The sequence below is a fragment of the Brassica napus genome, chromosome A3 (genome assembly GCF_020379485.1).
Source record: "Brassica napus cultivar Da-Ae chromosome A3, Da-Ae, whole genome shotgun sequence".
NCBI lineage: Eukaryota > Viridiplantae > Streptophyta > Magnoliopsida > Brassicales > Brassicaceae > Brassica > Brassica napus.
In genome coordinates this window covers 27,228,788-27,256,490 of record NC_063436.1, presented here as the reverse complement: position 1 = coordinate 27,256,490, position 27,703 = coordinate 27,228,788, and the positions used below count along the sequence as shown (strand labels likewise).

At 40.3% G+C, this 27,703-nt stretch overlaps 8 protein-coding genes across 10 annotated transcripts; 4 read left to right on the top strand and 4 right to left on the bottom strand.

The window, feature by feature from the left end:
* Positions 1-508: 508 nt before the first annotated feature.
* LOC106442780 (putative anthocyanidin reductase) lies at positions 509-2,664 on the top strand. Its single transcript, XM_048763960.1, has 6 exons — positions 509-768; positions 1,071-1,241; positions 1,493-1,710; positions 1,790-1,949; positions 2,039-2,249; positions 2,350-2,664. Exons 1-6 carry the CDS (start codon positions 636-638, stop codon positions 2,522-2,524), a joined length of 1,068 nt encoding a protein of 355 aa, XP_048619917.1. The 5' UTR covers positions 509-635; the 3' UTR covers positions 2,525-2,664.
* A 533-nt stretch (positions 2,665-3,197) lies between these two features.
* LOC106440949 (disease resistance protein At4g27190) lies at positions 3,198-8,514 on the bottom strand. Its single transcript, XM_013882727.3, has 2 exons — positions 7,759-8,514; positions 3,198-6,935 (listed from the first exon to the last, which is right to left on the bottom strand). The coding sequence occupies exons 1-2, from the start codon at positions 7,916-7,918 to the stop codon at positions 3,946-3,948; spliced, it is 3,150 nt and encodes a 1,049-aa protein (XP_013738181.3). The 5' UTR covers positions 7,919-8,514; the 3' UTR covers positions 3,198-3,945.
* A 185-nt stretch (positions 8,515-8,699) lies between these two features.
* LOC106440948 (napin-1A-like) lies at positions 8,700-9,398 on the bottom strand. The gene has a single exon (XM_013882726.3). The coding sequence runs from the start codon at positions 9,338-9,340 to the stop codon at positions 8,864-8,866; it is 477 nt and encodes a 158-aa protein (XP_013738180.2). The 5' UTR covers positions 9,341-9,398; the 3' UTR covers positions 8,700-8,863.
* An 8,645-nt stretch (positions 9,399-18,043) lies between these two features.
* Positions 18,044-19,885, bottom strand: LOC106440947. 3 transcript variants are annotated; one of them, XM_013882723.3, is made up of 5 exons: positions 19,536-19,885; positions 19,327-19,434; positions 18,804-19,206; positions 18,619-18,717; positions 18,044-18,388 (listed from the first exon to the last, which is right to left on the bottom strand). In XM_013882723.3, the coding sequence occupies exons 2-4, from the start codon at positions 19,389-19,391 to the stop codon at positions 18,637-18,639; spliced, it is 549 nt and encodes a 182-aa protein (XP_013738177.2). In that variant the 5' UTR covers positions 19,392-19,434; positions 19,536-19,885; the 3' UTR covers positions 18,044-18,388; positions 18,619-18,636. The 3 variants fall into 3 exon arrangements, with proteins under 3 accessions (XP_013738177.2, XP_048619905.1, XP_048619909.1); XM_048763948.1 differs by having other exon boundaries at positions 18,804-19,218; positions 19,536-19,884; XM_048763952.1 differs by having other exon boundaries at positions 18,804-19,215; positions 19,536-19,837.
* Positions 19,886-20,626: 741 nt separating this feature from the next.
* On the bottom strand, positions 20,627-21,394 carry LOC106440946 (napin-B-like). The gene has a single exon (XM_048763945.1). The coding sequence runs from the start codon at positions 21,334-21,336 to the stop codon at positions 20,815-20,817; it is 522 nt and encodes a 173-aa protein (XP_048619902.1). The 5' UTR covers positions 21,337-21,394; the 3' UTR covers positions 20,627-20,814.
* Positions 21,395-22,191: 797 nt separating this feature from the next.
* Positions 22,192-23,563, top strand: LOC106440914 (protein translation factor SUI1 homolog 1-like). Its single transcript, XM_048763939.1, has 5 exons — positions 22,192-22,367; positions 22,584-22,664; positions 22,807-23,012; positions 23,163-23,216; positions 23,301-23,563. The coding sequence occupies exons 2-5, from the start codon at positions 22,628-22,630 to the stop codon at positions 23,343-23,345; spliced, it is 342 nt and encodes a 113-aa protein (XP_048619896.1). The 5' UTR covers positions 22,192-22,367; positions 22,584-22,627; the 3' UTR covers positions 23,346-23,563.
* Positions 23,564-23,700: 137 nt separating this feature from the next.
* LOC106440913 (DDRGK domain-containing protein 1) lies at positions 23,701-26,081 on the top strand. Its single transcript, XM_013882688.3, has 9 exons — positions 23,701-23,827; positions 23,935-24,068; positions 24,169-24,280; positions 24,555-24,664; positions 24,876-24,977; positions 25,059-25,217; positions 25,362-25,418; positions 25,509-25,545; positions 25,647-26,081. The coding sequence occupies exons 2-9, from the start codon at positions 23,943-23,945 to the stop codon at positions 25,859-25,861; spliced, it is 918 nt and encodes a 305-aa protein (XP_013738142.2). The 5' UTR covers positions 23,701-23,827; positions 23,935-23,942; the 3' UTR covers positions 25,862-26,081.
* A 193-nt stretch (positions 26,082-26,274) lies between these two features.
* Positions 26,275-27,477, top strand: LOC106440912 (60S ribosomal protein L14-2). Its single transcript, XM_013882687.3, has 5 exons — positions 26,275-26,351; positions 26,472-26,573; positions 26,888-27,017; positions 27,095-27,207; positions 27,293-27,477. Exons 1-5 carry the CDS (start codon positions 26,349-26,351, stop codon positions 27,347-27,349), a joined length of 405 nt encoding a protein of 134 aa, XP_013738141.1. The 5' UTR covers positions 26,275-26,348; the 3' UTR covers positions 27,350-27,477.
* Positions 27,478-27,703: the final 226 nt, after the last annotated feature.

Genomic DNA, 27,703 nt, shown 5'->3' with positions numbered 1-27,703 from the left:
GGTAAAGTGTGGATCAGTGGCCCAGCCCATCTTAGTATTCCAACAATGTCTTGGAAGCCTTCCTATTTGATGTGGAAGTTCTTCAAAAGCGCTAAGAAAGACACAAGAGTTAGATGGAAATGAGGCTCCATGACTGGTGTTATTCAGTTATGCCTACATAATCTACGGCGTCCAGATAAATGGAAGCAACAAAGTCACGAAGGCCAAAAATTAAAAAACCTGCACAAGTCGCTGTTTTCTATTCTACAGCTAGCTAACTGTTTTTAATATTTCACTCTTCTTCGATCTTATCCAGTGATGTATGTTCTATCTTTTTTTACCTTCTCTTCTTCATATATATCAAAATGCACTATGATAACAACACCAGTGATGCAATAATCTTATCTTACCAAATGTCATAAAATGCCAAAAAGAAATTAAAAATGGGGTTGTCTCGTAGTTTTCCGAACGTCAGATTTTGGAAAATACAATTTTGTTATAAAATACAAAAAAGTTAACACCAAACCAGAAAGAAACAAACATGCAATATTAAAATAGCACAGACAAAAGACGGTGGTGGTATCGTTACAAGCCAAAAATTAATAATTAACTCTCTAAACTCACTTTGGCATTTGGAGAGGAAAGCGAGAGAGACAATGGAGCTGAACGGAGAGGAAGGAAAAGCGACGACGTATTGCGTAACGGGTGCAAGTGGATACATCGGTTCTTGGTTGGTTAAGTCTCTTCTCGAAAGAGGCTACACAGTTCACGCCACTCTCAGAGATCTTGGTACTCTCTTGTTTCCGGAAAAACAGAAACTAATTTCAATTTCTTGAAACTATTCGGTTAGTATCATATAAGTTTTTGCATGGCTCTGAAATTATTTGTTAATTTTTTGAAGTGTTAATTTGTTAATTTAATTATATCAAATCTTAGATACTTTATTTTTTTGAAACTTCAAATCTTAGATACTTTACAGAGCGTTTTAGAACAATTATGGATGAATTGGTTAATTAGACTCAAAGTTGGACTGATTTGTAAAATAGCTTTGAAGTCATCACATTTAACCTAATAGCTTCTTCCTCTGACAGCAAAATCTCAATATTTTCAATCCAAGTGGAGAGGAAACGAACGGCTTAGAATATTCCGATCGGATCTTCAAGATGGCGGCAGCTTCGATGACGCCGTTAAGGGCTGTGATGGCGTGTTCCATGTCGCGGCTTCCATGGAGTTTGATATCTCACCGGATCAGGTTAATCTAGGTACAACCTTCTCGTTGCACGTACCGTTTTCTTAACTTTTCACATTGCCTTAACCGCTATAAACCAGAATCTTCGGTTAATTAAGTACTAATACTAAAATGTTATATATGAATATGACTAATCCCCTGAAGCCTTGACCATGATTTGGTGAAACGTACGTCAATGTAAAATGTAGTAAATGATGCAAAAGTCTCAAGTCAAGATCAAATAACACGTAGGTTAACCTAAACGAACCGGGTTTTGAATCTCAGAGAGTTATGTCCAGAGCAAAGTCATTGACCCGGCGATAAAAGGCGTACGGAACGTACTAGGTTCTTGTCTAAAGTCAAACTCAGTAAAGAGAGTTGTCTTCACGTCATCCATCAGTACCCTCACAGCCAAAGATGAGAATGAACGGTGGAGATCAATCGTAGATGAGACTTGCAAGACTCCCATTGATCATGTACTTAAAACAAAAGCAAGTGGATGGGTAAATGCTAGCATTACAATAGTATAACAGTTCATTTAGGCACTTATTAAATAACTTTAGACTTCGTGTGGACGACTAGGTTTATGTACTATCGAAACTAGTATCAGAGGAAGAAGCATTTAGATATGCAAAAGAGAGTGGAATGGATCTTGTTTCAGTTATTACAACTACTGTCTCGGGTCCATTTTGTACACCTTCTCTCCCATCAAGCCTTCAAGTTCTCTTGTCTCCAATAACAGGTGTGTATGTGTGTGTATATAATATTTTTGTGTTATCAAATATAAGTTAAAATGTTGGAGATTTTGTATCAACCATTTACTTTTTGTAGGGGAGTCCAAGTTGTTTGGGATACTATCAGCAGTGAACAAAAGAATGGGTTCGATTGGTTTGGTACACATTGAAGATATTTGCATGGCGCATTTGTTTCTGATGGAAGAACCAAAAGCTGAAGGTCAATACATATGTTGTGTTGACAACATTGATATGCATGAGTTGATGCTTAATCACTTCTCTAAGGAATATCTTTGTAAAGTTCATAAGTAAGTTTTTTAAATTTTGCATTCTTCAAATGCTTTTATCGACTCTGTTCTTTTGGTTTAGAATAAAACTTCTCACAAAATTATTATTTATGATTTATAGGCTAGATGATGATTTGGAAGAGAGACAAAGTTTGATGAAGCCTATGATTTCTTCAAAGAAGTTAAAAGATTTGGGGTTTGAGTACAAATATAGTATTGATGAAATTATTCGTCAAACCATTGATGCTTCGATCAGTTTTAGGTTTCCTACCTTGGACCACAAGCTCAAGTATTGAGATGAACAAAAAGTCAAAAATAAAGCTTTTTGTAGTTCCAACATGTTGTTTATTTTAGAAGGCTGTATTGCATACTGCCAAAGCGAGCCAATGAACTAATGGAAGTTCATATTAGCTGCAATAGAAACCTTCCTCATTCATTTCTTTTACCATATTGTTCCTGCCACACTTTAGATCCCGTCAAACCTCCATGGGGTAAAGCATGTAAAATTATCACAGGAGGGTACAACAATACATGATTCTACCATATGAGTGGCTACTAGATTAACAAGTTTGTTATCTACAATTTTACCAAAAAAAAAAAAGAAGTTTGTTGCTTACATCTCAAGCGTGTACATTACCGGATTTAACTGATGTTATGACATGTTTAGAAGGTTACATGATAGGTAACACTTATTAAGTTGACATTTTATGGTAGTTGCCCACTTTTGGTTAGTTTATCAAGTTCAACAGCTACATATCTTTGCACTCTTTACCTCTTTGTGGCATAGTTCTCCAATATCTGTTGAACTCATGATGTATTTTTTAGTAAACATGTATATGATAGCTAAAAACTATTAAATCTGATGAACTATGAAGTCTGACCCAACTACTGTATACAAGATTATTTTGGTTAATGAAAAAGACAAGGTTTCTTCGTTTTATTTGCAAAAAAATGGACATTCTTTTGACGTTTACAGTAACAAACATACTTTCATAGAACTTATACAGAAAATAAAATTTCACGTTTACTTTCATTGCACGGAATCGAGTGATAAACAATCAAATACACACAAGACAAGAGAAACAATTATCCAAGAATTCTTGAGGTAGAACACCTTCAAACCTGTCACTAATTATAAAACCGTTACACATATATTTACATCTTTGTTAGTTGCCACCTCGATATAGCTGCATAAATGATGATTAAATCCACCAACTGGACCGTAATGTTGGGTCTGCACGTTGCTTAATACTGACCTGTCCCTGGCACAAGAAAGCTCTTGACTCAAGCCTTTGAGACTTCTCGTGGCTCTTGATTTTCGGCAAAGTATGTCGACCAGAGCAGCAAACCCACGTTTACCATAACCTTCTGCATCTTTTTGACAAAGGAAATTTATGAAAGTGTAAGAAAACGGACTACTACATCTTAAATATTCTCCTTTGTGAAGACCAGACACTTTTGAGGCCTCCTAGCAAATGCGAGCAGGTTAAACTACAGTGGCTAACATGGTTCACTGCTCAAACCTGACAACTTTTTGACAAAGTGAGGGTCACCTGTTGAACCTGAAACTTTCTGCAACTCGAGGATTACAGTGTCCCTTCATAAGCTCCTCAGACGTTAGGTCTTCTATCTAAAGTGGAGAAACCTCTTCTCTCTCTATTAGATTGAGCTGGAGCCCCGGTGACAAGATATTTGCAAGTCCATGATTACATTGTAGCTACAGAAGCTCTTCAGCCTGAGATTCTGGTAAGCTAGAAATTGGAAAAGCTTCTTCAATTGTGTTGGAGCTCTGATAGCAAGACATTCCAAGAGAGCCAGTAGGTATATTCCCGTCCGCTGCTATGAAACGTGGCTGAAGAGTTTCTCTTGTAGTGTTATCATCCCAAGTTAAGTTGTTCCACCAGTGTGTTTCTCCTCTTACTTCTTTGACTCCAAGAGCGTCATTTGCACTTATGGGTAGATTCCTCAGAAGATTGCAACTTATCACTTCCACATGTTCCAGACATCCCCATGACTCTTCTTGGCTACATAATCTCCTCAACCGCGGAAGATTCCTTAGCTTTATGACACGCAGAGCAGGTACCACAGAAGCAGAGGTTGGAACTTCTCCTGGAAAATAGTCAAACAGCTCCTGAAGCCTTTCACAGAAACTAACGTGTATCTCTTGTAGGTTCGGCAGGAAACAGATGAAGTTCCCAAATGAAAGAAGGCATTTGAGCTGGCTACACCTGCTGATTTCTAGATGTTTCAGTGTCTCAAATCTCAACCCCAGATGACCAACGAGCTCTCTAATGGTTCCCAGATTTACACGACGCAGATGAAGTTCTTCAAGGTTAGGTAGAAGATCCAGCTGTGCGACACATCCACCAGCGGGTCTTATACTTCCACCAAAACCCTCTACCGTTAGAGATCTTAACAGGTTGAAGCTACTCGTGCTATCGATTACCAAGTTCTCCAGCATCTCATTGAGACCCCAACAATGGTTCATCACTAGAGAAGTTGTATTCTCTAGCAACCATCCAATGAATGCTTCTGAAACATTGAGACTACTAATAGTCACTCTCCGCTTGTCATGTCTAGAAGGTAAAGAGTTTGCTGTTGGACCGATAAACAACTGGAATTTCTTTAACCTTTCTATCCAGGAATTGTAATCAGGGGAGAGAGGTGGAACACATACGACTCTGATTGAGAGGACCGACAAACGTTGGAGGCGCGCAATCTCTTCAAGTGTTGCTTGCCCCTCTTGAGTTTGTCCTTGGACGCCCCAGTGGAAATGACTAAGGGTCATGTCTAGAACCTCTAAACTTGATAACTGTCCGATGATTCCTGCTGGAATGCTTTCGAGATGATGTGTACGCGAAAGGTCAAGTAGTCTCAAGCTGTTCAAAGTTTCCAACCCTCTTGGAGTTTCCCTTATTCGAGTGGCGCAAAGATCCAGAATTTGAATTTTTGCAAGGCCTTCAAGGGAAGGAACTTCTTCAAGGTAGTAGCAGTCTCTCAAGATGAGAGATCTTAGCTCATGAAGCTTGTTGAGGGAGTTGGGCAACGACCTTATGCATGTCCCACTTAGATTCAAAATTCGAAGTGCTGGAAAAGATATCAAGAACCCCTCAGGCAATTCCTTCAAGTGAAAGTTTCCTTGTAGCAGCAAAGTTGAGAGTTCAACACACTCTACCACTTGATTTGAGAGCCTTTTAAGCTTATTGTTCATCAAAGAAACTCTTCGGATAGAAGGAACGAACTTCTCATGTGGAAACTCGCACAAACCTATACCGGACATGACAAGAGAGTGACTATCATCTTGCGAGGAAGACATGACCCATATGGCAAAATCGCGAACCACATCATGCATCTTAACTGTGTCACCGTGAGAACCCTCTTCAAGTAAGCAAGAGTCTTTAAGATTCTCCACCAAGGTGATTCCTTGATTCATTAAGTAGCTATAGTTTTGTGTTTCATCAATGAACCCTTCGGCAATCCAGTACCTCACAAGCTCAGACACTTCTATTGAGTAATCCTCTGGAAATAAGGCACAGAAGAGGAAGCAAGATTTCATCTTTGGCTCGAGCAAGTTGTAGCTCCATTTCAACGGCTGGTAGACCTTTTCTTCAATACTCTTGACATAAGGCACCGAACACTTGAGTTCTTCAAGGGCATGTTTCCACAGGTTGACCTTCTTTTTCCCTCGCATAGCCATTCCAACCGTGACGATAGCCAACGGCAATCCACCACATTCCCGAGAAACCTCTTTTGCTATGGGTCTAACACGATCTAATCTAGTAACTTCTCCAGCATTTTTACAAAACATTTCCCAAGCTTCTTCTTCACATAAGTAATTCACTCTGAAGTCAATATCCGTTTTAATGCTCTGGCAAACCTCTAAATATCTAGAAGTCAAGACAATCTTTCTATCCTTGTGTCCATCTGTTTGTGGAATCCCCAACTTGTCTAAATCAATGGATTTCCAAACATCATCAAGAATGAGAAGAAAGCTACTTACTTTCTCAAGCTTTCCATATATCCGTCTGGCCAGTCTTTCCTCGCTTTCGCCTAATCTGATTTCCATATCCAATCTCTCAGCGATTTGCTTCTGGACCCTTCCCGAATCAAACTCTTTGGAGACTGTAACCCATATCACCATACCAAAAGGCTGTGTATCAGCTTCTTTCCATAGCTTATTGTTCAGTTCTCGGACTAAAGTAGTTTTACCAACACCTCCTATTCCCCAAATACCGACCTTTTGAACATCATCGCTCATCAAACAGCTTAGAACTTTGACTAACATCTCTGATGCTATTGTTTGATCAGTGATCGAGGGTCCAAGGATTCTCTCAACTAGTACAGATCTTCCTTCCAAAGAAAATATGTCGAGAAGATCTAAGCCTTGCTTCTGAAGCTTCTTGACTTTATCAAGAACTCCCATAAGTTTTTTACTCATCTTACATCTCAAGGACAGAGCACATGAAGCACGCCCTTCTTGAATTGAATTTGCTTCGGAGCCTATCTCTTCCACTTCTCTGAGCCATCTCCTCAGTTGCACATTCAAGGACTTCCCTTTGATCTCCAAGGTTTTGAGGTCTTTTTCCACTTTGTTTTGAACATCAACCAGGCCATTGAGCGCCTTATTTAAAGCTTTGATGTTTGACTTGAACCGGATGGTATAAATGGCTCGAGTATAGGTTGATCTGCATATACCACGCCCTGCCTCTGCCAAGAAAGAACCCAAAGCTGAGCCCAGACAATCCATGACAAAGAGTTTCACAGAGAGATTTAAAAAAATAAGAAGGAATGATAGTAAGAAAATGTGAGGAACCACTGATCAAATACCCTCAAGATAAACCACTATGAGGCACCAACGACTTCTTAATAGTCTCCTTAGAATAGAAAGGGTCACAAATTGTATGCTGACTTTATATGGTCTTCACAAATAAATAACTAGACTTTGATGTTGATGCCTTGATTTGGTCATCAAAGAGTTGACATTTCAAGTTTCCAACAACTTTACTTGAAGACTCTTCCCCGTTTTATTTTAAAACTTCTAGCAAGACTTCGGGTAGGTTCATCGAAACTTTATAATTTGGCTGTCACTTTTCAGAAATAATAACTATTATTTGGTTAACTCTATGCTTTAAACGTGGTTCAGACGTATTTCAAAAGTCATCTTTGACACCAATCCCACTTACTAAGAAAAAGACAAGAAATGAACTACTTACAAGTGAGCGTGCACGCATTCTAAGAGTTGTTAGAGGCAAATATCAACAAGGGATTGTCTTAGAAACTGATTAAGCTCTCCTATAAATCTGCAAAGAACCAATATTCAAGCTTAGAACCGACAGATGATGTTAGATAGTCCCTAAATCCCCAGTAATAGATAAGTATTGCCTCTACCTAACATCAAAACAGAACAGAACAAAACAAGGAACGTGACAAGCTCGAGATGAAATAAGAATCAATACATCTCGGACCACATAAAGTATAGACCAAAGCAAATAGCTTTATGATTGCATTCCAAACCCAGAAATAAGCATACCCATTTGCTCATTGAACGTTGCCTGTAGCTCTGGGGCCATAAACTGTGTGGTAAAGAGAAAGTCCGCTCTCCTCTCCTTCAATGTTATTATTACTAACAACATTGAAAGCAAATTCACCCACAGAGCTAAGAGACTCCTCGATTGATTACCCATTTCCATCCTTCCAAAATGCGTCTTGCTTCAAGAAAAAAACACCCTAAGTGATGGCTTAAACAGAGGCTAAAGCGGTTTCACAATTGCGGAAAGATCACAGCATTTTTACAAGACCCTTCAAAATTCGACCAAAATTGAAGCTTAAGCCATAAACTTGACGATTCTGATTGAACTTTTGGAGCTGATTTCGATACGCAACGGATGAAAGAGCCCACCTCGGCTCAGGGGCACATTGTGGGTATCTGAGACAGAATCGTAAAGAAGAAAACTTTGTATTTGAACCAAAAGAAAACGGTAAAACTGTTAAAAAAATAACCTTTTGAATTATTATGTAGAAATGAAACTTGGTCGAACTCTGTTATTAGAGCCCTGCTTAAGTGGCGACTGTTTGTTAACATCACAACTGAACCTTCCTCAACTGGTGAGTCTCTGTGCTCCCTCGGATACGTAGCAAGAGTGAATCCTTGTGAGATTGGAACGGCACACGTACGTCAAGTTAACAATAGGCCGTTGGATTATGTTTGTAACTAAGTGTTGTTTCTAAATTTGTATATAGCTTGTATTAACCTAAAGGGTCTATTTTATCTACTTTCATCTTGTATCAGGATGAATAATTGAGTTGAAAAGAACTTGTTTAGTGTTCTGAAATCTTCAATAGATCAGCATTAGATCGATAAAACTATCATCTTTGTTAAGTATACTAACCATAAGATAATTATTAATGGTTTCGTAACTATTTTTGGTGCAAGACTAGCTACGAAACCATATGCTGATACACTTGAACAAAAAGTAAAACTTCTCTTTTATTACCGAGTAGTGCTTATTACATTAGTCTCTCAAGCTACTATTACACTTTTATTTTTTTTGGTAAAAACACACGATGACTGTGTGTTGTTAAACATACATCAACAACCCACATTAATGATGATCATCATGTGATAACACTAGGATTTAGTAAGGAGGAAAGAAAGGGATGGCAATGAAGGGACATGTTCCAATTTGTTTCATGTTGCAAACGTTAGGCAAGTTCTTAGCGATCTGGTAGATGCGGGTGGACTGGAATGGTCCGTGCTGTCCCTGGACCCTAACTGACTTGGCTGCTTGTTTCAAAGTAGGGCAAACGCACACTTGGTCTTCCTGGTAAAGCTCGTTGCAGCATTGCTCGCGTAGAGACGGCCCCTGCTGAGGACCCCATTGGTTTTCGCTGAAGGGTGATCCCGCAAGTTGCTGGCGGATCCATTGCTGGCAAGCTCTTAGGTGTTGCTCTTGCTGAAACTCCCTCTGGCATTTCTGTGGTGGGCGGAATGGGCCTATTTGGTCGGTAGTGTCATCTTCGTCGAATTCGACGACGGTGCGGTAGATGGAAGCGTTGGTGAGGAGGACGCAGAAGGCAAGAGTTGCGCACACGAGGAAGATCTTGTTGGCCATTTGCTATTTGTGTGTGTTTTCTTGTGTTTTGGTTTGAGTGAAGAATGAGGCGAAGGGATGGGTGCGCTATTTATGGACAAGAGAGGTGTTATGCATGGAGATCACGTACGTGTGACATTGCATGCATGTATTTGAGAGAGTACAAGGTTGTTGGCGGGATTAGGTGTTGGAAACTCGAATGTAGAGGAATGACAAGTGATGAATAACACCTGCAAGTTGATGTTGTGTTGGATATTAATACTGGAGACTAAAGCTTTGGTGAAAACGGTATAAGAATGATCATCATTATAAAAATTCAATAGAATAGTAGAATTAAGAATCATATAACATTCCCCTCGTAATGATATTATATTTCATCATGTTCCTCTTTTTCATTACTGACACCGACCATATCTGAGTACACTCATTATAGAATTGGATATGTTAGTTTTATAGGAGTTTGGTTGTTTAAAGTTAATTCAGGCTTTGCCTTATTAAAACATCTATTTTATTTAAAGTTTGACATGAAATTTTGTTTTCCTATATATCATCAGATGGTTCTCTATATATATATATATATATATATAATTTGTAACTACATATATATTGACAAATCATTACATTTTGATTAATCATTTTGAGAATAAAAAACTATCAGGAGCCAACCGAACTATATATTAGATCTTAATTACGGCAAATCATTTGTTTGTGTGTGTGAGAGAGAGAGAAAGCCTTAGGTGTTTGAAGTGAGTGACAAGTGATCAACAACACCTGCAGTTTTTAACATTTAGACCCAAAAAAAACAACACAACACCAGCATTCCTCCGCGTCTGCATGCTATGTGTGACTTGTAGCTCATATTCCGACATGTCCGGCAATTAACATCATATTTATGGTATAGCAATAAGAAATACTTACATTATTCATATATTATTTTACAATTGAGATATATTGACATATCAATGTCAATTATTCAAGTTAATGTTAAATATTTGAATCACCATTTTTACAGTCACTTAATATAAATTAATGATGGGAGTTTTACAAAGGGGCCTGATTATAATATATGAGACCAGCTGATGGTATCCTAACTAAAGTAACAGTGTCTGGTTCAGTAGCCGAAGATGAGACATCTGATCTACTGTTTTTTTTTTGTTTCTCTTTCTGGTCATAGGTTCTTCACTTCTTTCAACTTTTTGATTCATCCAGTTATACCTTATAACTTTTTTTTTTTTGGTCAAACAACATTTCATTCATAACTTAAAGAAACAAGCTACACTCCATGATCGGAGGATCTGTCTGCAAGAGCGAGGGCAGACTTTGCCACCAAGTCAGCCTCAAAGTTTTGTAAACGGGGAATAAAGGAGAAGGAAATAGTATCAAACAAACAACTGAAATGATAGATATCGAATAATATCCCGAACAAGACGGGTCTTGATTCTTTCGCTTTCACCATTGAGACGAGGGTTTGAGAATCAGAGAACACCTGTAGAGATCGAAGATTCGATGACGCAGCCAACATGACTGCCGAACGGATCGCAATGGCTTCTGCCATCAATGCTGAAGAGACTAGTCGACGTGATGAGCATATATCGGGAATGTGGGGCCGGATAACGCCTTTGAACACTCCTCTTATGCCGCACGAGCCTGTGGTTGAGCTCCATGCTGCATCCACAAAGCAGGCTGGTTCCGTGGGTAAAGCATGTACGGTTGTGCTTGGTGGAGCGTGATGCCGTGGTAAGGATCGTGCGCTAGAGTCCCCTGCTTGGGCAGTTTGCCATTCCTTTGCATCTGCAATTGACTTCTGCAAGACCTCCTGTGCTGAGAATGATCTGCCATCAAAATATAGTTTATTACGAGCTTTCCACAGATTCCACAATAGCCATGGCCACAATGGTATAAAGATCCCCACTGGTGGGAGAGTAATAATCTTGCTGCCATGGCTGAGCATAGTAGCAAGGGAGGGGATCGTAGCTCCCGGTTTCCAGGCCAAGGGAGCGAGCTCCCAAACTTCATCAGCAAAGGAGCAAGACATGAATAGGTGGAGATCATCTTCCACTCCACCGCAGCGTTTGCAGCTAAAGGGGAGGACTCCACGGTTAGCAAGATTAGAGCTGGTTGGGATTGCTCTGTTTATGATCTTCCAGAGGAAATCCTTTATTTTCGGTGAGCATTTGATGTTCCAAATGTGCTTTAGCCAATCAAAGGAAGTTGGTAACGTCGGTGGTCGTGGATTAGGAGGAAACGCCTTGCCATATCCTGTCTTCGTTGTGTAATTCCCCTTCTCATCGGGAAGCCATACCAGGGAGTCGTTGAGTGGAGCAGAGCTGGTGATGATCTTGAGAATGGTGTCCTCATACTGAGGCAGGTGTTGACGTATTTTATCGATATTCCATGTGTTCGAGATAGGACATAGGAGGCTGCTGACCCGAAGTGAAGCATCGCCGTGGTCCAATAGGAGCTTCGGGGGCAGAGCAGGACAACCAGGGGTCATACCAGACCCTGATGTTCTCTCCATTTCCCACCACCCAGCCCAATCCTTTCTTCAAAAGGTCCCTCCCCACCAGGATGCTCCGCCACCCATGGGATGCAACCGCTGGTGATATGCACTCTAGGAAGGGTGTGTGTTTCGTGTACTTGCCAAGTAGAACCTGAGCCAGTAGGGATGATGGGTTCTTAAGTAGGCGCCATCCAATCTTAGCTAATAGAGCATCATTGAAGCTTTCGATATCTCTAAAACCCAATCCGCCAGCATATTTAGGTTGAGTTAAGGTCGTCCACGCCACCCAGCACATTTTCCTAGTTTACGGGTTTGCATCCCACCAAAATCTAGTGAGTAGAGATTGTATCTGCTTACAGAGGGAGGCCGGGAGTTTAAAACAAGACATGGAGTAGCTCGGCATAGCTGCTAGGACGGATTTAAGGAGCACTTGTTTCCCTGCTCCGGATAGAAAACGAGTAGTCCAGCTATTTATCTTCTGTCTGATCCGATCTAGGATAGATGCAAATATGTCTCTCTTCTTGAGACCGAATAGCTCGGGAAGGCCTAGATATTTGCCAGCTCCTCCTTCTGCTGCGATATCAAGAGTGGCTTTCACCCGCAACTTCACTTCCGGAGGAGTCTTGGCAGAGAAAGTGATTGCTGATTTTTGGAGATTTATCCGTTGTCCGGAGACCGCTTCGTACACGTTGAGTATCTCCTTCAGTTTAGCAACTCCCCCTTCACTAGATCTACAAAAGAACATGGTGTCGTCCGCAAAGAGAAGGTGAGTGATGAAAGGGCTTCCTCGTGAGACTCGTATCCCTGCTAAAGTCCCATTGTCTTGTGCATGGATGCAGAGAGAGGACAGCACTTCCGTACATAAAATGAATAGGTATGGGGATAAGGGGTCGCCTTGTCGTATTCCACGAGATGGTATCACAGAGCCTTGGGGTGTGCCGTTGATGAGAAAGGAGTACGACACTGATTCCACGCAGGCCATAATCCAAGACACCCAAGTTGGGTCAAATCCTAGCCTCGTTAGTACCATTTGTAAGAAGTTCCATTCGATCCTGTCATACGCCTTACTCATGTCTGTTTTCACAGCCATAGAGCAGTACTTCTTAGCTTCCGAAGTCCGGAGAAAGTGGAGAGTCTCATGGGTAATGAGAACATTATCCGCAATGGCTCGACCTGAGACGAAGGCTGACTGTGATTTCGATATGAGCTGCGGGAGGAGCGGCTTAAGCCGGCGGGTGAGGACTTTGGCTATGATCTTGTAGTGGGTGTTACACAGTGCGATTGGTCTATAGTCTGCCACTTGTCTTGGGCACGAGCCTTTGGGGATCAGACGGATGTGTGTCTCGTTTTGTTGCCGATCTAACACACCAGTCTCGAAGAACTTCCGCACATCTCTCGTAACATCCTCTCCCACGATGTGCCAATAAGCTTGGTAAAACTTGGAGGAAAACCCATCCGGGCCTGGCGCCTTGCCACTATTGATAGAGAAGGCCGCCTCCTTGATCTCCTGTGAGCTCGGTAGTTTGATCAGGTAGTCGTTCATGTCTGCCGTCACCTTGCACGGTAGCAAGCTGTGGATGAGTGAGAAGTCACCAACACTCTTGGTAGAGAAGATATCTTGATAATAATTGGCAATCACAAAGATTATGTCTGATTCTTCGTGGACCTCAGTCCCCTGCGAGTCCTCAATGACTGAGAGGGAGTTTTGCATCCTTCTAGTCCTTGTAGCCGCATGAAAAAACCCGGTATTTCTATCACCGTCTTTTAGCCACTGGATCCTGCTTCGTTGTAGCCAGAATTGCTCCTCTTCTTTGTACGCTGTAGCGAGGATGTTTGTGAGCTCTTCAATTCGGGGAACGTCTGGATATGCTGATGATAAGGCCTGGTCGAGAGCAATTCTTGTTTCTGAGACCACTTGGTTCGCTTTGAGATTGCGTTCTTTGGTCCACAAGATTATTTTCCTCCTGCACTCGTTCAGCTTTGCAATAACCCCGGCGAGTGGTGTCTGGTTCCAGGTAGTGTTGATCATGTCTGTAACCTCTTCATTTTCCGTTAGGGACCTGTTGAATCGGAAGAGTCCTCGTTTGCGTGGTCCCGACGAGTTGAAGTATGTTACGAGCGGTCTATGGTCGGACCCTTCAAACCGGAGATAGCAGGACCGTCCCATTGGGTAAAGCTCTGACCAGGAGCAGTTAACCATAGATCTATCAAGCCGAGATCTTATAAAGTGAGAATATCGAGATCCTCTCCAAGAGAGGTGGTTTCCTGAATGTCTAAGGTCCCAGAAGCCGTTTTGCGAGACGAAGGTGCGAAACGTAGTGAAAGAGCCCTCCCATCGAGGTGGACCTCCCACTTTCTCTGTGTTATCCAATATTTCATTGAAGTCGCCCGTAAGCAGCCACGGGAGATCTCGGTTTGTCCCAATGCGTGATATTTCCGCCCAAACAGCTGCCCTGTTCTCAACCGAAGGTGCTCCATATATAAAGGAAATAAAGGAAGAAGAGCCTTTGAACGCTACCTTTGTATCGATGATGTTTTCTGAGGATTCTAGTATCTCCACCTTGATGTTGTCTGTCCAGATAAGTGCCAAGCCACCGCTGGTGCCTTGAGGTGGAACAGAGAAGAAATGTGGATAATGGAGATCCCGGAGCTTGTCGTTGATGTATTCGTCAGTATTCTTTGTCTCCATGAGGAACATAATATCTGGAGAGATGCTCTTGCGCAACTCTTTCAGTCTTGGAATTGTAAGGGTGATCCCCAGCCCTTGACAATTCCAGCTCATAAGAGCTAAGGAAGAGGTTGAGGCAGAGACCGAAAATCCGATCCCGCCTTCCTCCTTTGCGGTATATTCACCGTATTTGTAGCTTCCGCAGAGGGGGTCTTGCCACTTGGGCCAGCCTTATTCCAAGGCAGAGAACGTCCTTTCTCCGTGCAAATGCGCTTTCTAGGAGGGGGGTTAGGTTTCAGGGCATTGACCTTCTTCAGCTTGAAACCTGGAAGTGGGCTCCTAGCGATCCTTTTGTTAGCAGTGTTTCTTGTTGTCCTGCGTTTTGTTGAAGCAGGAGCTGTAGGTTCATGTACTGCAGGAGTATCAGTCCTAGAGAAGCAAGTCCCCCTAATCTTTGGGAAGCAGGGGCCCAGTTCTGTTCCGGAGCAGAGTCGTTTGTTATCAGAGGTGAGATCAGGACCTCATTGGTGGCATCCCTTCTAGCTTGGATCGGGGTATCACCAGAGATTATCTCGACATCTTGAAGCCTCCCGGATTGTTTGCTTATTGGGGATCGCCTAGGCAGTTGGTCTCTGAGGTCGGGTGCAGCCAGTCTGAGTAGAGCTGAGCGTCGTTCTCGAGATTTACAAGATTCCAGAGGGGAGCTGTTTCCAGCTGGAGGCTCCATTCTTTCCCTGATCGGTACAGGAGGTGGGGTGTGTGAGGAGGCTGAAGCATTAGGGCGTACTTGATCGTTTCCTGATCTACCGTCAAGAGGAGAAGGCCCATATTTTACAGGAGTATCTCTAGGGGGTCTTTGATGATGAGAGTTGTAAGAGCCAGAGACAGTTAGTCCATATCTGTTGGTGATGTCATCACTTCTGCGAGGTCGGTACGACGGCACGTCTCGCTGACCCTCTGAGCGGTGGGAGTTGGATGATGGAGGTCTTCTAGCGTAATCCATAGAACCCCTATACGTAGAGGAGTGATGTTCATTTCTTGATGCAGTATTCCTTTCATTCACATCAGCTGAATGGTCATTACGTGAGGCAGACTTCCTCTCATTATAAACCGGGAGAGCTCTCTGACTTGGGGGTTTGTAGCCTCTGTTTTCATCGTGTCTTCTTTTACCAGCCTCTATGCGTTCCAGAGCCATTGCTTGAGTAATACCTAGTTTCCTCTCCTTCGCTGGTGGGTCTCCTGGAGCCCTTTTAGGACAATCCTCTTCTTCGTGGAGGAGGGAGAAACAGGTAAAGCAGTGTTTCTCGATCTTCACATATTCAAATTCCACTTCAGTTATCTCTCCCGACGGGAGTTCAATATGAGCCTTCATCTCCAGTGGGAGTAGGCCATTGACGTCCATCCTAATTCGAGCAGCCCTAGGATCTCGGGTAGAGACGTGCCCGACTGCTTTGCCAATGGATTCAAGCGCTTCATCCGTCCAATAGTGGAGTGGGATGCCATGGATTCTGACCCAAAAGGAGATCAAAGACGGGAATGAGGGGGATATAACTGGTTCCCAACGCTGTAGAAGTATCATCCATCGTTTGTGGTGATATGGGCCTTCCGCCAAGACAAAGAGAAGGTCTCCTTCGGACTCAAATCTGAATTGGAAGAGCTCTGGGCCGAGGTCACTGCCCTCAACTCGTCCTTCCAGATTCCATATCTGGGGCATAATATCAACCACAGCTCTAGGGCGTTGAAAGCGAGTGTTTGTGACCCTTCCAATCAGAGTAAGCTTGTTTTGTGCGATGAGTGCTTCATTGTTGCTAGCAGGGATTCTTATTGGTGACTTCTTCGGCGGTGGTGAGGGTTTTGCGACCCACTTTTCCTTGTCAGATCTCGTATACCTGCGTGCCATTATTGTAGAGGCCTGAGGACAGGGGAACTCTATAATGGCTAGAGCAGATGCTTCGGAGGTTTTCGTCTAGGACAGAGCTTTATTTGCAGAGTAAGATGTAACGTAGCGGAAGTAGTGTAGTAGAATAACGTGTCAAGACCTCTATAACCAGAGTATGTGGAGGTGGTTGAGTATTAACACTCTAGACGGTCCGTCCGAGACCTTCCTGAAGGTTCATGGTACTTGCGAGGAGAGGGTTCACGGTCAGGGGCATTGGAGATGGAGTCTGAGGAACGTTGACGACGTCGTCGCTGACCCTCCGACGGGATGTCGGGGGTGGAACCCGGGATTTTTGTACCAAAGCGGTTTTGAGTTTGAAAAGTTACTCGAAAAGGTAACAAACCAGATATGGAGGTAAAACTAGGTGAGTGGAAACCGTGGGGGGTTGACCAAACGGGAAGATACCAGACAGTTAAAACTGTCTCGATAAGAGTGCCTGGGAGAGAAAAGTTTTCGTTTTGTTGTACAGAACATTAGTGTCTTATACCTTATAACTTATAAGACCAACTTCAATGGAGGTTCTTTAGTTAGAGTCCAACTATTAAAAAAAAAAAAAAAATAGGAGAGAGTGAAAAAAGATTCTAAAAAAGGGTTTTTAGAGCATTTTTATCGCATATACGTTTCTTATTTTGTTTATTTTGTTTTTCTGATTAAAAAAAAATTAAATCAAACCAATCGCAGGCCACCATGTGTCAGTGGGACCCGCGAACAGTTCTACAGACATCTCCTATTTCGCGATTTCTAGAGACGTTTTCTCTGGTTTCAGTGCACCCACACCCACTTTTTCCTAAAAACCCACACTAAAGACGTGCGATAAGGATGCTCTTAGACCACCTCTATTGGAGATTCTTTAATTAGAATCTTATCATTAAAAATAAAAAATAAAAAAATAAAATAGGAGAGAGAGTGAAGAAAGGTTCTAAAACAAGTGTTTTTAGAATCACTTCTAAACTTTAAACTTCCACGTGTCTTTTAACTAGCATTTTAGAATTAAAAAAAAAAAAGAAAATTTAATTATTTAATTAAAAATATATATATATATATATATATATATATTTTTTTTTATTTTTTTTTTAGAATTCCACCTAGTTTCTAATGGTTGGAGGTCCTCTTGGAACCACTTCTAAACTTTTAACTTCCACATGTTTTCTAACTAGCATTTTAGAATTAAAAAAAATAGAAAATTTAGTTATTCAATTAAAATATTTTTTTTTTAATTTTTTTTGAATCTCACCTAGTTTCTAATGGTTGGAGATGCTCTAATGTCATGATTAATCCGGATGCTTAGGGTGGAGTTCTTAGCCGAAATTTCTTAGCTTTTAACTAATAAAAGTTAAGAAACATCTCTTAAATAAAAAAATATAAGAACACTTCCAATGAAAGTTTTTAAGGAGAATTTCTTTTAAAAAAAAGCCAAAAAAATAAATCAAAAGAAATAAAAACTAAGAACCATGTTCTTAAAATAGAGATTTTAGAATTGGTAAGACCATCTCCATCCATTAGGACCCATTAGAGGTCCTAATGATTAAATTAAGAATATATAATGTGATTTGGCAAGTTTAGGACATTAGTTAGTGGAGATAATTTTCTCCTTCTCCTCCAATGGGAAAACTCCTATAGGGTTCTTAAATTTTTTTTTTTAAGTAGAATGATTTAAAATAAAAGCATACATAAATTTTTTGCATATGAACAAAAACAACAACAGACAAAGGAATCGTACAGAGAGAAAGGGAAGAGAACACGTAAGGGGCTAATATAAAGAGCAAAAACTATAGACAAGCTTGCTTTGAAGACTACTAGAAGCTGAGAACTCTCGCATATGAAACAATGTGTGTTTTGTGTTCTTCAATGGAAGAGAAAGAGAGAGAGAGACACTCATCAACTTACTGAATTTTCACAGGTAACACCGAGAATCCTTAGCTGTGATAACACTTCTGAATTCATGAAGGAAAAACTCTGTTTCTGCGATTGAAACAAGAGTGTCAAGAAACTCATCAACAAGTCGAATGCGTAACTAATGATGGTTATGTTTTTGACAATGGTATTGATGTATATAAAGCTACAGACTAATATACACAATTGTTCGATGTAAAAGGTTATTTTCTTATCCATAAACTAAGAATCATACGTAGACTAATGAAGTTCGCTAATAACAGAGAGTTTATTCTAACAACAATATATTCAAAAGATACCTGAGTTTATCTACTGGATCATGTGACCACATCAAACAAGCCACAACAACTTAACCATGACGTTCTCTGCAAAACTCCATGTGTTGGCCGCACTGGAGCCTGAGAGAATATTGAGTTTAGTCTAATTTGGTAACTAAGTGACAAAGAATATAAACAAAATTAAATAGTTCAACACTGAGGATCACCTCTTCCTCATGAACACTGTTGCCTTCAGGAACACTGTTGGATTCTGGAAGAGTCCAAGTTTTTCTCTCGTTTTCTTTCACATCAGAGTCGGTTGCACTTGAAGACGCCTGCTTAATCTCGTTTGGTTTAGGCAAAGAACTCTCGTCATTCTCGGTTGAGATCATTGCCTCAACAGGTGTGATTTCAATCATTAGCTCAGTTTTTGGATCACTAGGAGTAGTTGAATCCATCAAACTGATACTCTCTACAATCACATTAGCAGTAGACTCCATAAAAGGAGCATCTCCAGCTATTGGAATAGGTTGAGTAGGCACAGAACTCACAGTAACAACTTCAGAAACAGATTCACCACTCTCCTTCTTCTTAACTTCACTGGATTCATCATCTGAGCTGCTGCTGCTACTGCTACTACTGCTTTAATCAGATTTAATCAATATCAAAACCAAAGTCTACTCAAACTTCTAACTCAAGACAAAGAAGGAAAACTTTAAATCATCAAATCAAACAAAGTAAAGGAATGACCTTTGTCGGATTCGACCACCAAAACTGTAACCACAATTGTCGGAAGATACTCTGTTCATCATCATAGTCCGTCCCTCGCGACTTCAAACTACCACTTCCCCCATCGATCTGAGATAAACAGAGTCAATCTCATAATCCAAACAAAATTTTGGATAATAATCGACAAAGGGATTCAATTCACAGAAACAAAAATAAAAAAGAAACCGAACCTTTGTGCTGATTGCATGGATGAGTCTGGAGGAGAACATCGACGAAGTGGGTGAAACGAATCAAATGTTTTCTCCGTTGGAGATTTCGAAAGAATCGACGAGGAAGGCAGACCCGATGATGGAAGGAAGACATAATCACCGACGAACAAACGGATCAAACATCATCAAGGAGATTTCGACAGAGAGAGGAGGAAGAGATTTCGATGACATTGAAGATGAAAAAAAAAAGACCAACCGACCACAAGACCTTTCGTCTAAAATGACCCAGCCAATCCCCTCCTGCCACGTCTGGGATCTTTACCATTCCTTAAATCACCTAATCAAGGAGCACTCCTGCCTAATAAAACCATTTATGATTTATTTTTTTCCCTTAATTACTTTAGTACTTCCTCCAAGATCTATCAATGGAGGTGCTCTAAGAACCTCTAAGGTATCATTTTTTTATTAACTCCTTTTGTGTTTGTGTCTTTTTCTCTCTCCCTTGCTTTTTTTTTTTTTGTTGTTGTTGTCTCTTTCTCTCTTAAGAACTTTAAAAGGGTTTTACTATTGAACATAACAAATTACAAGAGGTTCTAAACTTCACAAATTACAAAATTTATAATTAAATTAAACATTAGAATTCATGATGGGTTCTAACCATTGGAGATGGTTTAAGAGCCGACTCTTAGTTGAAAATTGTAAAAAAATGTCAAATCATGTATTAAGAACTTCAAATTAAGAACACGGATTAATCATGCTCTAAGTCAGAACATTTCTTTTGCATATATAGTTTAACGTTCAAAAAGTAAAAAAATAGAACAGTTCTTGTATTTATAAGAAAGGCAGCATCAGTAATTAGCAGTCAGCGGCGGCATGCTTAAGTACGCTGAACCAATTACTTAAGAAAAAAATACACGGTGGAGATGGCCTCAGAATGACAGATGGCTAGAAATCAAATGGTTTTATTTATCGATCTTGAAGTCTTAATTAGACAAAATATTATATCTCTGAGTACTAGTTTATCACGTTCATTATAGACTACTGTTTAATTGTGAATAGCTTAATTATTTTTTCTTGCTTATCCGTCATTCACACTTCTTAGAAAGCCGCAATGGTAAAAAAAACAAGACTAACTTCTCTTTTATTAAGGTCTAATTACAATAGCCTCAAACATCTTATTAAAGTACATTTTTATTATAGCATAAACACGGTGACTGCCTAGTGACTAGTGTTAACATACATCAACAACCTTACTCAACATCACCGTCGTATATACACTTCAGAGTGTTTCTTTTGGAATCTAGTAGTGGGGAGGCTGGAAAGGCATGGTCTTCCTGAAGGGACAAATGCTAACTTGCGGAATTTGGCAAATGTTAAGCAAGTGCTTAGCGGTCTGGTAGATACGTCTCACTACTTGGGGTTGTCCCTGTTGGATCTGGAGTCTAACCGCTTTGGACGCTTGTTTCAAGGTTGGGCAGACGCAATCTGGCTCTTCCTGGTGAAGCTCGTTGCAGCACTGCTGGAGTAGCGGCGGTCTCCGGGAATCAGAGTTCACCATGTCGTCTTCGAAGTCGAACTCCTCCTCGAGGGACCAAGGACCACGACGGGCTTGCATTCCTTTCTTGTGGAGCCATTGCTGGCAAGCTCTTAGGTGCTGTGCTTGCTGAAACTCCCTCCTACATTTCTGTTTTCCGCCGAATGGGCCCATTGGGTTGGTGGTGTCATCTTCTTCCAACTCAACGATTGTGCGGTAGATGGATGCGTTGGTGAGGAGAAAGAAGAAGGCGAGAGTTGCGGAGACGAGGAAGAGCTTGTTCGCCATTTGTTATTTGTGTATGTTCTGTTGTTTTAGTTTGAGTGAAGAGTGAAGTGAAGGTTTGGTTGGTATATATTTATGGATAAGAGATGTGTTCTGCATGGAGATCACGTGTAACATACTAACATTGCATGCATGTGTTTGTTAATTTGTTTGTTGTTGTGAGCGTGAGAGAGAATCTATAAGGGACAATGTTGTCGAGATTAGGTGTTGGATCGGAAACTTAAATGTGGTAGAGTCACAACTCTCCGCGTCTACATGCATATATGACGTGTAGCTCATATCCTGACGACATGCCAACTATTTAAAAAAAATTAAGGTTGAAACTGTATTGTTTCAATGGATGGATGAAGAAAAGAGATTATGAGCACATTGAAAGAGTTGCTGTATAATAAAATTATGTAGTTCATTTGTTTAGTAGAGAAATCAAATTAGAAACACACACTTAAAAACGAAAACATGTTATAGGAAAAGAAAAACTCATCCAAGCATTTCTATATACAATATACTTGATTGCCTCAATTGTAACCATCGAGTCCCAAAGAAATAATCATTAACTTTATAAAATACGCTAAACTAGTAATTTACTAATTCGGTGTATATTACCAACAAAAGAATCAAATGTTCACCATCTATAACTATCATACAATGGAATTGATATCCCAATTACATGATTAATCAAAATTAAACAGGAGGTAACAAACATTTCTAGCAAAACTATAACTTGTATCATGTTAATGAAGTAGCAGCAAAACTATACATTTCCAACAAAACAGAGAGAAATCAGTTAATCAAGTTGGAGGATTGGGAGACGTCTGAAGCCCAAGCCCACTTAGAGGGACAAGTATGAAGCCCAAACCCAACAAGAGATTGAAGATACGTTTTCAGACCGAAAGATCTCATCATCTCTTCCTCTCGTTACTTTGGTCTCCACCAGAAACAGAAGTTGCAGACTTTATCCGAATCTAGGGTTTCTTCTTCTCGTCGTTCTCTCTCCTCCCATAATCAGATCCTCGAAACCCTACTTTTCGAATCAGGTATAGTTCTGCGTTTTCGGTATGTGTTTTCGATTTTTTTCTCCATGAAGATCCGATTCGAGCTTTTTTGTTGATGATCTTTCGGATTTGCTGCTGGGTTTAAAAAAAGAATCTTACTTTGGATCTTATCTGAATATGAAAATTCAAAGATTGATACTTTATATATCATTAGTCTCTCTAGTAAACGTGGCTCTGATTCTTCGTCTTCTTATTCAGGTCTCAGCTTCTGTGTCGTTTGCCCATCAGATCAACAAACTTTCATGTCTGAACTTGATTCCCAGGTCCCTACTGCCTTCGGTAAGTTCCACTTTGATCCATAGTCTACCTCTGATTATCTGCCTCATAAGTCTATTTTCTTAGATATTTGATAAATGTTTCTCATGTGGGAATTGATATGAGCTAATCAGTTTTTTATTTGTTTATTTTTGATGTGGTGCAGACCCGTTTGCTGATGCGAATGCTGAGGACTCAGGTGCGGGAACAAAAGAGTACGTCCACATCCGTGTGCAGCAGCGCAATGGTAGGAAAAGCTTGACAACCGTCCAGGGGCTGAAGAAAGAGTATAGTTACAGCAAGATACTTAAGGACCTCAAGAAAGAGTTTTGTTGCAACGGAACAGTGGTTCAAGACTCTGAACTCGGACAGGTTCGTATCTTTATTGTCGACATGTTACCATTAAAATAATGCAAAGCTTAACCAAGGGATAGTTAACTTTTCTCCAAGGATGATAGTCTTTTATATGTGTGCTCTCTCTCTCTCTCTCTCTTTAATAGGTGCTTCTGTGTAAATGTGTAGGTTATTCAGCTTCAAGGAGACCAGAGGAAGAACGTCTCCACGTTCCTTGTCCAGGTAATGATCACCTTCTTTCACGGACAAAACCTAAACATTGTTGCATTAATCTCATTGCTCTTTACTTCTTTTCTTGGAAAACAGGCTGGCCTAGTGAAGAAGGACAACATCAAGATCCATGGTTTCTGAGCTGCATTGTCCCTAGTCCGTTTGCTTTGTTCTGTTATAGTGTATCACTATCGTTCTCCCTCCCTTTCCAAAACATTTCCTCAACCTTCTTCTTTGATCTCTTGTGTTGCTTGGTTTTGTTTCGATCTAGACTCGGTATGATACTAAGAGACTACCATCTTATGTACTTTGTGTTACTCTTGTTACTTGTTTAATAAAATAGATATGAAATTGTTGAATCACAATCTTACTACTATTTGTGTGTTTGTAACTTTAAAAAGGACCAGTGATCCAATAGAGGACTCCTAAACCGAACCGGTGTTCATTGATCTTATTTATAACCTCGGCCGGAAAGGCACGAAAGACTCTGACGGCCCCAGAGTGTTCGAAAGTTGTAAATTACGAAATTAACCCCGCGTTGATTGTCTTTCTTCTCTAATCGAGAGTTTCTGCAATCCTCGAGCATAGAGAAGACAACAAAGCGTGAAAAGAAACTCAATTAGGTTAATTTCGTAATCATCATCTGAATCAAACCTCTTTCAATTTCATCATCCTCGTTTGGCTTTGTCTCAACATTTCCTTCAAATTCCCCTTTTTTTCTCGATCGCAGGTAAAGAGATGGAGGAGATCTTCGCTCTGATAGTCTCCATGATCCTCATAGCTGCGGTGATCCCTTTGTTCTTATGGAAACGTCGGGTAGATAGTAGCAGATCACGTGAGGAAGATGCAGCACCACCTCCGCAGGTAAAGTTCTCAACTTTTAATTTCATTGTTGCGAAAATGGATTTGACTTTTTTTTAGGTTTAGTGAATTATGGTGATGGGTTTGTTGTTATTCGAAGCAGGTTCAGGCGCGTGAAAACGTGGGACGTGGTACTGGTGGTGGTGGGCGTAGAATGCGTCGGAGACCTGCAGCTTCTACTGGCGCTAGCTCCTCCTCAGCTTCCAACGTTCAAGGTTTGTACTTTACACCCTTCTGTTCTGTGTCTCTATGATAAAAGTTCAAAACTTTATATAGTTTGATTGTGGTTTCTTTTTGAAGTATAAATAAAAGATAAAAGACTTGGTTTTTAGATGACTATCAACTATCAAATGGATGTTATTGGTTAGAGATTGTTATATAGCCAGGGAGAAACTATAAACCAGTGATTTGAATAGTCGAGCTTGAGATTAGGGAGGGTATAAAAATAAATTAACTACTGGCCTTTGGATAAATATTTTGTGTAAACAGAAAACATCAGTGGGAGCGAAGATGAAGAGGAAGATGAAGCCGGTGGAAATCAGGCCAGAGCATCAAAGAAGAAAGAGAAGAAGCGACAAGAACGAGAAGAACAAAGACAGGTGGCTAACAATCTCTGTCTCTATGAATACTTTTAGTATTCTATCAGTTTGAAGGATTAACGATGAGAAAATTCTAGGAATGTTAGTTGACCAGTTGCAGTCCCCAACTATGAAAGTTTTATATTGTAGCTTAAGGATTAACGATAAGAGCTGTACATTATTTTATGGCAAGACTTTCCTAATCAAAATCTGTTCCTATTGTCTGGTGAAGGCTGAAGAAGCTGCACGCGAGTCAAGGAGTACAAAACAAGATTGGTATGCAGAAATGCGGAGGAAGAAGGATGAAGAGCGTGAGGCAGAGGAGCGGAAGTTGGTGAGTCAATTGAATATATCTCAAAATTTGTTCCTGTTTTAGAAATACTGAACTTGGCTAATTGTGACTAATGTTTTGTAGGAAGAAGAAGAAAAAGCACGACAAGCAAAGGAAGAAGAGGCAGCTGCGTTAGAGTTTGACAAATGGAAAGGCGAATTCTCAGTTGATGCTGAAGGTACTACAGAGGAAGTGGAGGGCGGGAATCAAGATTTGCTTTCAGAATTTGTTGAATACATTAAGGTATATATCTTGAATAACCATTCTAATCTTCCTTTTTGCAAACAGAAACAAACTAACAGTGAAGTATATATATACAAAATATTGTCTCATCCCATAACAGTGTGTTGAAATGTTTGATCCTTTTGCTTTGTGTTGTGATTGCAGAAACAGAAATGTGTTCCACTTGAAGATCTCGCAGCAGAGTTTCATCTACGAACTCAGGTATCATCTGGCTACATCTTCTATATCACAAATAAATAAATACCTTTTGTCATTGTTCTAAAGTCTGATTCTACTGTTTGTTTTTTGTAGGAATGCATCAACAGGATCGCCTCTTTGGAGAGCATAGGTATTTTCTCTCTCTATCCAATCATAAAATAGCATAGTATAACATACATGTGAAAAAGATGTGACTACTGAGATTTGGATGCCTTTCTCTTTTTATTTCAGGGCGGCTCTCGGGGGTTATGGATGATAGAGGCAAATACATATACATATCAATGGAAGAGATGAATGCGGTTGCTGATTACATCAAACGTCAAGGAAGAGTTAGCATCTCACACCTAGCAAGCAAGTCGAACCAGTTCATCGACTTGGAGCCCAAAGTACAGCATGACCTGACTGAAGAAATCAGCGGCGTGGTGGAAGAGATCTCAGTTTCTTAGTTCCTTATTCACAGTTTCTCTCGTTCCTTTGTCGAAAACAAGAGTAAGAAAATGTCTTAGTGACTCGTTGCAACTTACTGGTGTCTGGTCATATAGAGAACCACCTTGTTCTGAGCTTACTTAGTTTGAGATACATACTCCAGTTTAGACTCAATTCTCATATCAAAATGCATGACTCTTAGCTTGTAATAGAATAAATAAATTAAGATTTACAGATGAATCATGATTATAAAGAAATGCTCACCACAGTTTTGTAACGAAATACACCTACAACGGTGAGGTTAAGCTAGCTACGAGCATCCCAACGTGTAAACGACGCCGTGTTATTGTCTTACCATATTGTTGGGCTTTTAGTTTATGTTGTAGCATTCATAACGGGCCTTTGGGTATTTATTTAATGGCCCAAAACAGAAAACCCTAAAAACACCTATATATATCTTCAGCTTTGGACACTCTGCTTCGAACATTCAAGCTACCGCCGGCGAAAATGGTGAGATACACATTCCAGATTCCTTCCTCTTTGACATTTTTCGTTTCGTTACGGTTTACGTGTCCTTAACATCAAGCAAGGTTGTGACTGAGATTTCATATTTGTTTCGTGTTTGCTCAGGTTTTCAAGAGGTACGTGGAGATCGGGAGAGTGGCTCTTGTGAACTATGGAAAAGACCATGGAAAGCTCGTTGTTATCGTCGACGTCGTTGACCAGAACAGGGTACGTTGTTTCTTCATTCATACATTACTAAAGTTTCCATCTTTCTCTTAGTAAAGTTGAGAACTAGCTGGAATTTTAGTACTGATTGATTCAATAAAGGTGCCACTTTTCTGAACGAGTTTTGGTCAATATGTGCTTAGAGCTATTTGATTTGCTGATACATTCAATAAAGTCTTTACCTTTTCATTGATGACTCTGAGTTCGTGCTATAAAAAACTTGTCTTATATTGTACTGTGTATTCTGATTTAACAGGGGATAGTGTATTCCTAGATTTTTTTCTAATGAAACTGTGGTTTTTGTTTTTGTCGGTTAGGCTTTGGTAGACGCACCTGACATGGAGAGAATCCAGATGAACTTCAAGAGGTTGTCACTTACTGACATCGTGATTGAGATCAACCGAGTGCCAAAGAAGAAGGCTTTGATAGAGGCCATGGAGAAGGCTGGTGAGTGCGGCTTTTCAATGTGTAATGTTTTAAAATTTGTATGGTGTTTGCAATCTAAACCTGGAATGTGTTTGCAGACGTGAAGAACAAGTGGGAGAAGAGCTCGTGGGGTAGGAAGCTCATCGTTCAGAAGCGTAGGGCTAGCCTCAATGATTTCGACAGGTTCAAGATCATGTTGGCCAAGATCAAGGTCTGTGTTTTTAATTGTTGAAAAGTCTTGAATTTTTTTTTGGCATAATGCGAAATGCTAATGTATTGTGTGCTTTGTTTTGCAGAAAGCTGGTGTTGTCAGGCAAGAGCTTGCAAAACTCAAGAAGGAAATCACTGCCTGATCAGATTGAGGACTATCTGCATCTCTGTTTTTCGATTTTGATTGGTAGTTAGTGCTTTTACAAGACTGTCTACTCTATTGTCGGATCTTAAATTAAAGTTTGAATGAAACCTTGTTTGGAAGACTTCATTTTGTTGTTCGATCTTGCTCTCTTCACTAAAGACATGTTTACTTTCTAGCCACGTCTTAATTCGATTCACATTCTTTCCAAATTTTGAATCAATCTATTCCAAAGAAAATGTCTGATGATAATGATCTCCTATGGTCTCTTATTCTCAGTTATCCAGATTAATTTGAAGACTGTTTTCTATATAACCTGCTTAAAATCTACAATGTCAAAAGGCTTTCATTGATT

Coding starts and splice junctions, on each gene's coding strand:
- LOC106442780 (XM_048763960.1), top strand. CDS start 636: ATGGAGCTGAACGGAGAGGAAGGAAAAGCGACGACGTATTGCGTAACG. Junction 769..1,070: donor CGCCACTCTCAGAGATCTTG/GTACTCTCTTGT, acceptor TTCCTCTGACAG/CAAAATCTCAATATTTTCAA. Junction 1,711..1,789: donor AAACAAAAGCAAGTGGATGG/GTAAATGCTAGC, acceptor GTGGACGACTAG/GTTTATGTACTATCGAAACT.
- LOC106440949 (XM_013882727.3), bottom strand. CDS start 7,918: ATGGAAATGGGTAATCAATCGAGGAGTCTCTTAGCTCTGTGGGTGAAT. Junction 6,936..7,758: donor AACGTTCAATGAGCAAATGG/GTATGCTTATTT, acceptor CTTTCTTGGCAG/AGGCAGGGCGTGGTATATGC.
- LOC106440948 (XM_013882726.3), bottom strand. CDS start 9,340: ATGGCCAACAAGATCTTCCTCGTGTGCGCAACTCTTGCCTTCTGCGTC.
- LOC106440947 (XM_048763948.1), bottom strand. CDS start 19,391: ATGATGATGAACAGAGTATCTTCCGACAATTGTGGTTACAGTTTTGGT. Junction 19,219..19,326: donor GGTGGTCGAATCCGACAAAG/GTCATTCCTTTA, acceptor ATCTGATTAAAG/CAGTAGTAGCAGTAGCAGCA. Junction 18,718..18,803: donor ACAGTGTTCATGAGGAAGAG/GTGATCCTCAGT, acceptor ATATTCTCTCAG/GCTCCAGTGCGGCCAACACA.
- LOC106440946 (XM_048763945.1), bottom strand. CDS start 21,336: ATGGCGAACAAGCTCTTCCTCGTCTCCGCAACTCTCGCCTTCTTCTTT.
- LOC106440914 (XM_048763939.1), top strand. CDS start 22,628: ATGTCTGAACTTGATTCCCAGGTCCCTACTGCCTTCG. Junction 22,665..22,806: donor CCAGGTCCCTACTGCCTTCG/GTAAGTTCCACT, acceptor GATGTGGTGCAG/ACCCGTTTGCTGATGCGAAT. Junction 23,013..23,162: donor AAGACTCTGAACTCGGACAG/GTTCGTATCTTT, acceptor GTAAATGTGTAG/GTTATTCAGCTTCAAGGAGA.
- LOC106440913 (XM_013882688.3), top strand. CDS start 23,943: ATGGAGGAGATCTTCGCTCTGATAGTCTCCATGATCCTCATAGCTGCG. Junction 24,281..24,554: donor CTCAGCTTCCAACGTTCAAG/GTTTGTACTTTA, acceptor TTGTGTAAACAG/AAAACATCAGTGGGAGCGAA. Junction 25,218..25,361: donor AATTTGTTGAATACATTAAG/GTATATATCTTG, acceptor TTGTGATTGCAG/AAACAGAAATGTGTTCCACT.
- LOC106440912 (XM_013882687.3), top strand. Junction 26,574..26,887: donor ACGTCGTTGACCAGAACAGG/GTACGTTGTTTC, acceptor TTTGTCGGTTAG/GCTTTGGTAGACGCACCTGA. Junction 27,018..27,094: donor AGAGGCCATGGAGAAGGCTG/GTGAGTGCGGCT, acceptor ATGTGTTTGCAG/ACGTGAAGAACAAGTGGGAG.